Below are 11,092 nucleotides of genomic sequence, written 5' to 3' on the forward strand. Positions count from 1 at the left end.
GTATAAAAATTTTATCGAAATTATATAAAAAAACCAAGCCTAATTTAATAAAAATTAAAAAACGCCAAAAAAAAAAATTTAAAAAGTTTATAAAATATTAAATCCGCAAAATATTTTGGCCGTTTATATGTGGATTTTATTAATTTTTTTGGATTGGAATATTTTAATAATAAATATTTAAATGTTAATTTATTTGCGTAAATATAAAAAAAAATTAATTTTTTCCCGTTGGGTTAACCATTATGGCCGGAATTTAATAATAAAGCGGTGAATAATGGTTTATAACCGCTTTTTTCGGGGGTACCGAAACGTAAATATGGTTTTTATTCCGTTTTTTAAACGGTTGGATTATTTAATATATATATTATTTTGTTGGATTAATATATGCACATCGAAATATATTTTAGCCGGGCCGAACAACCCAAACCAAAATATAAATTTTATTTATTTTTTTGCTATTAGCGGTGGCCGGCGACGGTATAAAAATTAAAGCGGCCAAAAGGGCCGCAAATTTGTTATCGTCCAAATAACAAATTGCGGAAATTTTGCTCGAATTGGCGGTATAGTGGCGGTGCCGCGAAAGGGGAGGGGAGAAAAAAAGGTATTAAAGGAAAAAGTTGTTTTCAACATAAAATAAGGTTAAAATAAATCAAATTAATTTAATAAACTGCGTTTGTTTCGAAAACAGTCCTGTTACGAGAAAAGAGAGGAGGAGAGGACGGCAGGATGAAATAATAATAACGAAACAGGATTTACCACACCACCACCATCGTGCAGACCAATTCCCTCTTGGGAAGGAACAAAGGTGGGGTCTTGCCATGTTGGGAGAGAGAGTAGGTGCCCCCACCTACAGGAAGAGCAAGAGGGTAGGCAGGTACTCTTTCTGTCGCATTAGATAATCCGATAAATCGAGTCATCACATGACAGCGAGCGCTGATTCGGCGTTAGGAGCAGGATAAAAGAGTCTCCACGCTCTTTTGGCTAGATAGCGCTACTCAACCCAATACATGGCTCTCCTACCCTATACTTCAGGCTGCACGTGTTCCTTAGTGTGCGTCACTTTCTAGATTGGGGGTGACAGGCAGGCGCCCCTCTCATACGGAAAGAGCAAGGGCTACTTTCCCTCCTACGTACCTACCTTGGTAGGTACGTAGGTACGTAGCAAATGCTGATTCGGATGGGTGGAAAACAGGTCAGGACACAACGAACTCATAACGAATGCGCAGCCAATTTGATGCGGTGCGTATGAATGCTAAAATACCAGCATATGGTAAAAGCTGGCTTGGTCATGAATCAGTGCAAGCTAGCCAGATGAGCAGGTCTGGGAGGGATACATCATATCTATATAAGTATTATTTGGTCGGCCTTGACTTTCATTGCCATATTACAGCGCCTGGTTCAAGGCTCTCTGCCACAGTACCACGTAAAAGTACTTACGCGTTTATTCAGGTACGTACCTTTTTTTTAGGGTCTTCTGTAGGGTCCCTGGTATTCACTCTATAAAGAATGTTGTACCTTACTCAATGGTAGGGTCCCAAATTTTCTCTTCGCTTTGGAAATCAGTCCGTGGTCTAGATTTGACTGAGCCAGCCTATATTGGCCGTGTGCCCAACTCTGCCAATAAGTCACTGATATAAAGTCCAACCCCTTGACTGGCAGCTCCTAGAAATTTGGCACTGGATGTGGAGGGGCGACCCAGAAGTTGGAAAGTGCTGTAGCGCCCGTCCTTTGAATCGAATTTACAGCAGATAAATTCTAAACGTACTGTAAAGTGGAAAACATAGTCGAGACAGGAGGCTCTAGGGTAGGTATATCTAATTTGAGTATTTATTCTTTTCGCTTTAATTATAAAATGTCGAACTCGCGGGCCCTACTCGGCCAATCGTTCGACATTGGTGCCAATCCTGATATTGATGCAGAAAGGGGGCTGACGACTAAAGCAGATGATTAAAGAATATTTTCACTGCCAATCTTTGCTCCAACTCTGGAAATATGAGAGTTAAATTGCCTTGATGTATTACATCTGTCCAGAATGTCCAATAGCATAGTACCTGGCATGCATTTCGAGAGTTGGGCCTGTGCCTTTCTGTATACCAATGCCGGTGCGCTTCAGGTACCGAACTTCACCAGTCGCTTGTTTGAGGACAAAATAACTCGACTTTGAAGACACGTGAGATTAGCTTCTGGGAAATTTGGTGTGAGTGATTGGGAATAATATATGCCATAATGGTGTTTTCCATACCTCCACATTTATATACCATCGACAGTAGAAAGATACGTTATATGTCACTCATCGAGCTAATGTGAGCTGCAAATTGAAACATGCCGGAAAATGTGGACGTTAATAATCTGACGTAGATGACCGGCTTTTGTGAATGTAAACATTCGGTGCCATACAGTTACTAACCTCCTGATTAACCTCGGGAATCTGATTGATTCGAGCCCCATGTAAGCCCTTCTACCATATTCAGCTTGTGACCTAGACAGCCTTCGGCGGAACCAGTATGCGCACCATCAGCAATGTTCTGTTGTATGTTATCTTCGATATATCAGGTGGGAGGTCTGGCCGTTTGCGGCTCATGTCGCGAGCATCTGATGGAGATCATATGACGAGTGAGAGCGAAGATAAATAAGCTATTCATAAGATCAAGTGCCAAATAAATATTAAGATAATCAAAAAGAGGATGTGTAAATGACGCCGCACAATAATGCTGGTCACTATATTTAGCAAAGAGCGTGCTTTTCTTCGCAGATGGATTCGAACGTCGTCTCCCACATCACATATCTCCTCTTCCTTAGGATACCAGGCTAAGCCAGAGAATAGCGAGCATATCTTTTACAACGGAGTGGCAGTGTTGTTATTCCGTTTCGTGAGGGAAGTCACGGGGGCGATGGAATCGCTCGGCTATGACCGGCACTCCACGATTGAAGGTAATCTTTTCACTAGACCACGTGGTCGGGAAATGGACAGGCCCCTGAAGTGGTCACTTTATTTTTATCTTTAATCTACAATAACAGCTCATCCATTTACCCGATCCAAGCAAGCCAAATCTTGTTCGTACATAGAACGAAATAGCAGCTTTTCAACAATGTAGCTTTTACGCTTATACCACTAATATCGGCCACGCCATTTGATATAGCTGTAACTCGCTAGTTTTATTATTTAAAATTCGAATAAATACACTAGAATTTTAAAGATTACTGTAATATCGAGGGTTAACTTTGTTAATAAATAATAAAAGTTAAATTGACAAGTTTTAATATTATTTTAAGAAGAATTAACTTGAAATCCTTTTAAAAGAAAAAAAAAATAAACAATTTTAATTTCACTTTAATATATTTCTTTAATTATTAGCCAAACCCCATTTAAACTTTATAAGAGTCTTTAATATAAGTTTTTACATTTAAATTTAAAAATTTATATAAAAACAAATATAAGTTTTAATATAGCAAACCTCATTATATAATTACCAGCTATTTAAAGCTCATATATTACAACTGCTTTCAAAATTTTACCGTTTTAATTCGGACTTTAAAAAATACAAATAACAAAATTAATTATACTAAATAACGCAGCCAATATTAATGGTGTAAATATAAAAGCTACACCGTTAAAAAGCTGCTATTTTATTTTATATACAGGCCAAATTTAACCTGGGTTCAGTAATTGGCTGAATTATTATTGTAAATTGGAAATAAACTTAAAGTAACCACTTTACGGGCTTGTCCATTTCCGGACCACGTGGTTTAAAAAGGCCAAAAAAATGTTACTACATATAATTTATTATTATCAGATATTTTACCGAGCTTATAAAATATATTGCACTTCAGACGCGGCGAGAAAAATAAAAAGTTCCCGTTTATTTATTTGTTTCTTTAATTTTTCATTCAAAAAAAAATGTTTTAAAAAAAGAAAACAACGGCAAAAATGTATGCTCGATACCAGGTTCGAACTGGTGACCTTCGCATTTCACCATATTTACAGTTTGTTACACTGTAATATAAGAACGACGTGATAATCCACTACACCAATCGAGCACTTTGTGTTGACGGGATGCCGTCATGGTAAAATTATGTTGGCACGTGTCATCTGCAACTAGCGCGTGATAGATAATTTCTTTTTCTTATAATCAACCCTGTTTTTATTTAAAAACAAGAGTTAAACTCCCCTCAAATTAAGGATAGTTTCTTAATTGGGTTTTTTGGCCCATTAATGGGAGGAGCCTCTGCCCTGCAAGGGAAGGTACTAGCAGTATGCTCTTTCCGCCAACTTCTTTTCATTTTTTCTTATTTTTTTATCAAAAAAATTTAAAATGTAAAATAATACCAAAATAAAATAGAACAATATATTTTTATTATCACTTCTGGTAGTTGCCATTCAGTGCCCGGGCTGCTCCTTCCCCAAGGGAGTGAATGTGGTCCACTTATTATCCCGGAATATACCTTATTTGTATTTGTAGGAAGAAAACCAACATTCCACTGTGTTAAATTCCTGTCTAAAAATACATCAAGTATTTAAATTTCAATCTGCCTTCACTGTGGATTTCCAACATATCTTAACCCACAAATGGTATTTTTACTCAACGGCTCGGGGTCTGTATAACAGCTAAGGGAACCAATTTAGCACTTATACCGTACGGCTAGATTACGGGTAGATTCGCTCTTTGTTTTATTACTTGATTGGAAAGGCTATTAAAAAGACCTCCTACTAACCATGCCAGGCCTGCGTCCTGATTAAACGTCGAGCAAGAAGATGGTCTAAGTGGGTGGAAAAGCCTAAAATCCTCTACTGGGCTTAGGTGTTTCCCCCCAAAGGCGTAGTGGTGTCACTATCGACTTGTTGCCGACATTCTTCATTCTTGTGGTGAAAATTCGGCGCAGCCAATAAGTAGTCCCAAGCATGTCAAAGTTTTTAATTACAGATTTTTGTTCTTGCTTTATTCCTGCTCGTTTTTTCTATCTAATAGGTCTAGTGTTGCCCTAAGTAAGTGCAACTACTTTATATGTACCTACTCCTCTCCTATATATAGGCTCTTCCCATACGTAGCTGCTATTATCTTATGTTCTTCATATTTTCCTTTGTACCATTCACTCTCGTATATACCCTCGTCTCTTACGTAGTCACCTCCTACCAGCCTATGCACTTTTGTTTTCCTGCGTACATTTACCTTCCTATGTACTGTTCATTTTTCTGCGACTTTACCCTATTATGTACTCTTTTTAAAAGTGCCTGTCCTTTTACCCATATTTGTATTTATATTTATCTCTCAAAACCACGAATGTATTTGCTGCACGAAACTTTCTCCCTATTTAAAGTACTGTAAACTGAATGTAAAATTCAATCTCTGCTTCCATAGAGCCATGCATAATCCTCCGGAATCCAACAGACCTGCCGAACGCCCAAGCACCCTGAAACGACGGCCCTGCCAAAAGGGACAATAGGCTCCATGTTGGACAGTACGTCTTTCACGATGAGCTTATTCTCGCAGCCCGTTCTGCACCAACTTGAACGAGCTCTTGCCGTTTAGGGAAAGATTGAGCCACATGCAGAAAAGTGGGTATCGATCTCCCCGTATGGAAGGAGCGATTACTGTCACCCTAATATGGCAGAAGCACCTGTTGCTCCTTTGAGTGGGGCTGATATGGTTGCACAATTACAATGGTATGGTGGATATTATTTTTCGTTCTCTGCCTCTCTCGTTTTCTCGTTTTCGACTTCTCTTATCCTGCCGTCCCCTCTTCTCTTCTCCCTTTCTCGTGATATGGCTGTTTTCAAGATAAACGCAGTTTATTAGTTTAACTTCACTTATTTTAACCTTGTTTTATTGCGGAAACAACTCTTCTCTCTAATACCTTCCTCTCTCCCCTTTTCTTTTGCGGCACCGCCACCATGCCGCCAGCTCGAGCAAATTTCCGCAATTTATTAAAGCTATGGAGGAGATGGTCCAGCCATCAAAAGGTCCGGGGATGCTTTCCGGCCCCTTGGACGACGACGAGTTTGCGGCCCTTTTGGCCGTTTCAATTTTTGTGCCGTCGCCGGCCATCGCCACCATACCGCCAACTCGAGCAAAATTTCCGCAATTTGTTATTTGGACGATAACAAATTTGCGGCCCTTTTAACCGTTTTAATCTTTATACCGTCGCCGGCTACCGCTGGTGGCGAAAAAGTAAATAAAATTTATATTTTGGTTTGGGTTATTCGGCCCGGCCAAAGTATATTTCAATATATATATATTAATCCAATAAAATAATATATATATTAAATAATCCAACCGTTTAAAAAACGGAATAAAAACCATATTTACGCTTTAATACCCCCGAAAAAGGCGATTATAGGCCATTATCCACCGTTTTACCATTAAATTCCGACCATGGTGGTTAACCCAACGGAAAAGGATTAATTTTTTTTTACATTTACGCAAATAAACCAGCATTTAAATATTTATTATTAAAATATTCCAATCCAAAAAGGTTAATAAAATTTATATACAAACGGTTAAAATATCCTGCGGATTTAATATTTTATAAACCTTTTGGATTTTTTTTTTTTAACGTTTTTTAATTTTTATTAAATTGGGTTTGGTTTTTTTATATAATTTCGACAAAATTTTTATATAAATAAAAATTTTGGGATTTTATTTTTTTATAGGGTGTTAATAACCGGGGAAAATAAGGCCCTATTTTTTTATAAAATACCGGAAATTTTGTTTTTATTATCCAAAATAATAAGCGAAATTATTTTAAATTTGGTGGAAAATAAAACCGGTTATTTTCGGCCGTAAAAATTAATTAATTAAAAAAAAATACGTTTTTTATTTACCAAATTATATAAAATTCCCAATAATTAACGTTAACCACTAATTGGCCGTAAGGCAAAATTGCAAATTTAGCTAAATTTCGAAAAAACTTTTGGGTAAAAATGCCCGGATTATTAATAGGGATGGGTTGGAAAAAATATTGCAATGGCAAAATTTTCCGAAAACCAAGATTTAAATAACCGATTTTATTTAATAATTACTAATATATACGAAAATAAAAGTATTTCCATTTTAATCCATTTTACATGTTTATTCAACTGCCTATTTATTTACCTACCTACCAACCTACCTACTTACCTACCTACCAACCTACCTACCAACCTACCTACCTACCTACCTACCTACCTACTTACCTACTTATTATTTACTTGTTAACTGTTAAAAAGTATTTATTATTAATAGAAGTTATCCGTGTGGGTTAAATATAACTGCTAACCAATGAATAAAGAATTGCTTAATTAAAGGTCCCAATTGTTAATGCCGATCTTTCAATGGTGGGATCCCAATGCTCGTCTGCGTTCTGGAAGCCACCCATTAGTGCAATCCAGCTGGGTCAGGTAATATTGTAGTGTCTAGTAAGCTAGTCTGCGGATTGACAGACAATGCGTATCAATGTTTCCATCGTGTTCAGTTCCAATGCAGCAAGTCTCTTGACAAGACAGGCAATTGCTTGGGCACACAACCTATTTGTCACCTTGGATCGGTCTGGATGTTGAGTCAAGGATGCAAATGCTATTACTATCTCGCTAAACTACAAAGCGCCTGTGCTTTATGCTTATATAATGGTATCTACCCGTGTATCCTTTTCTGTAAACGCCTAAAAAAACAAGTCATTAAGTGGCCAGTATCCAATGCCACATTTACATCCACAGTTGGTTCCTGTTGGGCTGTGTCCGATTCTGATGCCACAACGGCCGCCCACCATTACTCGACGCAACACTGTGCGCGCTGGACCGTGAGATGACAGTGTCTCGGGGAGCTAGACCTTCATCGGTAGTCCCGGCCTGACTGGCAAGGTGTGCTGGGTTGATGTTACCACTGGTTTGCAGAGGCTCTTCTTCTCCGATTCGCTGGAGTGCATCATTGTATCCGCGAGAGAAATCGTCCAATTCTGGGTTTTCATGTGCCGCAGGCGGCGGCGGCTGCGGCTGTTGTGTAGTCCAGCTCTCATATGTGAATTGAGAAGCAATTGGGTGACTACTCCTGAAACTCCCGCCACCTCCCCTCATGTTCATTGTGGGACCGGTGACTGTCGAAGAAGGGCCGACAACGCTGTTGTAATAGCTGCTGACGCCACCCTGGCTTGAGTTTCGTTTGTGAGCTCCAGCCCCTGTAGGGAGAGCGGCTGCGGCGTAGGCGGCGGGAAACTGCCCGGGATAGTGGTAACCTTGTATGGGAGTTGGCATGATGGAACTGTTGCGCCCGGGGCTGGCAATATCGGCCGCGTTGCCCATGGACCCTTGTGTGCCATGACTTGCGGGCTGACCACCAGCGACACCACTGTAACGAGCGGCAGCTGCAGCCATCATGGCTTCGTTACTCACGAAGCCTGTGCTGCGCGCTGCTTCTGGTGACGCCATATCCACGTAACCGGCCTGAGGACCTGTAGGGTTGTTCTCAACATACCTCACCGTCCCGGTGTTGTCTACATAACCAACCTGAGGGTTACCATCCATGCTCCACTGCTGAGACGGCTGCTGCCACTGTTGGGGCTGACCAGCAGCGGCACCCGCCGGAATTGCAGCCGCTGCCATGGGTCCTGGCGGCAGACCAGTTTCAAAGCCAGCATTACTGTCGTGCAAACGCTGGAAGCCCTGAGTTCCTGACATTGGAGAAATGTATTGGGTGTCTCCCCCAGGACCTGGGGGTCCCTTTCGCACGTTGTTCTTTTTCCGACGCAGGAGAAAGACCGCGACTGCTATCAGAGCAACCAAAACGGCGACGCCTGAGATCGTTCCACCCACGATAGCGCCCGTCCTATCCACAGAAGAGGCACCTGCAGCGGGAGCCGCGCCAGTCTCGCTGGGGGAACTTGTTCCGGTTGTTGTGGGAGGGATGGTTGTTGATTCACTAATAGATGTCGATGAGCTGGCCGAAGTCGAGGTGGATGACGTTGAGGATGACGACGAAGTGGAAGAGCTAGTAAAAGGTCTCGTGCCTGTGCTGGGATCAATAGTAATTGGGGTTGAGACGGTCGTAGGCTGCTCGGTGAGGTTGATATCAACGCTGGACATGGATACGGCGGCTGTGATGCCTGAAGCTGTTGCATCGACGGTGGCAGCAAGGTCGCTTGCAGTACCGCATCCATATTGTGATGCGCCGCCGCCAAACTGATTTTTGTAGCAGACGTCGCTTCCGGCGCACGTGTAGACGTAGGGGTTAACGACGGTTTGCGGGCCGCTGTTGTAGTCAACACAGCCAGTGTATACACCGGCTGTGCACTCGGCCTGACCGTTTGCGCAGCAGCCGACTACATTGTGTTGCTGATCCAGAACGCAATGAGAGCCGGCACTGCATGTTGCGGCCAAGTTTGGGTCCCCATTTATGTAGCCACACACAGTCTGCGAATCTTGTCGACGGAGCAATTCGTGAAAATCGGCATTGGAAACAGCAGGAGCTGTTGGCAACGGCGGCCATGCCACGACGTCCAGAACGCGATATGGCAGGGTTTGTGTGGCTCTGGGTAGCATGGCTACAGCGCGAACCTGCAGTGACGAAACGATGAGGAGGGCTGTCGCCGGCGGCAGGCGCCGGAAGAAGTCCCGCCTCATGTTTGTGTGGAGGTTTTGTATATGAACTATGCTTGTGATGATGATGTCTGTATTACACAAACAAAACAAATTTCTGATTGTCGATTCAATGATCGACTGACTGTAGGAGAATATGTTTGTCGGGGGTTGTTTTGGGCAATTAACTGTATGAATTGAAACAGAAATGCAAGAAGGAATCAAAAAAAAAAAGGAAGAGCAACGATGTTGTAGGAAGCGAGGGTGAGCAGCAGTGGATATGTTAAATTGCACCCGGCCCCAAGTAGCAGGGAAGGCGGCAGGGCTGATCACTGCCCATGAGCTAGTTCTGCCAGGGGGGCGAGGTGCAGTGCACGCAAGGGTTCCTGGCAAAGGAGGGTGTGGGTGGAGGCGGGCCTGCAAGCCCCGAGAGAGCGGACTTGCTGATTGATGCTGCCTGCCCAGCCCGGATCTTGGCTTATCCAGGTCCGCCCAGACTCGAGAAAGGACCCTGGTCAGGTCTTTTTGTGACAGAATTGGGAAACGTACCAAGACCGGAAATGGATGGATGATGGATTGAAGGATGCCTAGGGTAAAAGTATGTAAAGTACAACTCCGCCCGTGGTTAGAAGCAGACCAGGAGATGTGAAAATCACACGGACCAAAATGCTGGGAAATGACGACAAAGATCAAAAAGAAAAGATGAAAAGTTTAATGTATGGTAGACGAGTGCAACACGGGATAAGAACCGCTTCGGTTACGTTAGGGAGTTTGAGTGAGCGGGTGAGATGAGAGAGTAAGACGACACGAAATTACCATGGACAAATCTGACAATCTCAGACCCTCCGATTGATGGCCCAAACTCCCTCTCCGCGGGCAAACCCACACATGTGAGTTTAGACCGACAACGAAATGATCACCTGCCTGCATGCAGCTTGCGGCGTGCCAAATCGGAGACGGATCCAATGCAGAGAGGGGGAAAAACGAACAAAAAGAAAGCGGACCTGCGCGAGACCGCTGTACGTACAGCACCGGATCGTACCTACAGTATGTGCTTGACGTGGTAGCTTGTATGTAGGTACAAAGTAAGCGGTTCGAGGCGTCGACTTGCTTTGCCTCCACACTTTTCCCACTTTTGGAAGTGCCAAAATTAACTCGATTGACTTCACAGCCGACCAAAAGGTATGTTGTTTGGACCAATGACAGGCATTTAGAATCCAAGGTGGGACGGCTGTGCAGGGTGGCGTCGCTCGCCAAGAGAACGTTGTCTGTGCACTAGCTGCCGCCGGGAAGCGAGGGTGTGAGATTTGTTAGGCGCGATGAATGCTACCTACAGGCGCACTACTTGGCACGGCGGGGGCTAAAAACCAAAACAGGTAGCCCGACTAGAATCTACCACGTACCGACCGTAGAAGCACTCTAAGCACCTGGGGGCTGGGCTGGGCAGGTTGCCGTCCCGTGCTCTGGCCAGCCTCCTCGACACGACCTCTGTTGTGACGACAGCCCGCTAAGACGGAGCTAATAAGCAATTGTCCAATATATAAGTCT

General features: G+C 42.7%; 2 protein-coding genes across 2 annotated transcripts; one reads left to right on the forward strand and one right to left on the reverse strand.

Annotated features, from left to right (window-relative positions):
- Nucleotides 1-7,678: 7,678 nt before the first annotated feature.
- On the reverse strand, nt 7,679-9,589 carry PgNI_01755 (uncharacterized protein; the record flags this gene model as incomplete). The annotated part of the gene is made up of 1 exon (XM_031121827.1): nt 7,679-9,589. One exon carries the CDS (start codon nt 9,587-9,589, stop codon nt 7,679-7,681), a length of 1,911 nt encoding a protein of 636 aa, XP_030987953.1.
- A 538-nt stretch (nt 9,590-10,127) lies between these two features.
- On the forward strand, nt 10,128-10,858 carry PgNI_01756 (uncharacterized protein; the record flags this gene model as incomplete). Its single annotated transcript, XM_031121828.1, has 3 exons — nt 10,128-10,142; nt 10,479-10,591; nt 10,759-10,858. 3 exons carry the CDS (start codon nt 10,128-10,130, stop codon nt 10,856-10,858), a joined length of 228 nt encoding a protein of 75 aa, XP_030988109.1.
- Nucleotides 10,859-11,092: the final 234 nt, after the last annotated feature.

Source organism: Pyricularia grisea (genome assembly GCF_004355905.1).
Source record: "Pyricularia grisea strain NI907 chromosome Unknown Pyricularia_grisea_NI907_Scaffold_1, whole genome shotgun sequence".
Taxonomy (NCBI): domain Eukaryota; kingdom Fungi; phylum Ascomycota; class Sordariomycetes; order Magnaporthales; family Pyriculariaceae; genus Pyricularia; species Pyricularia grisea.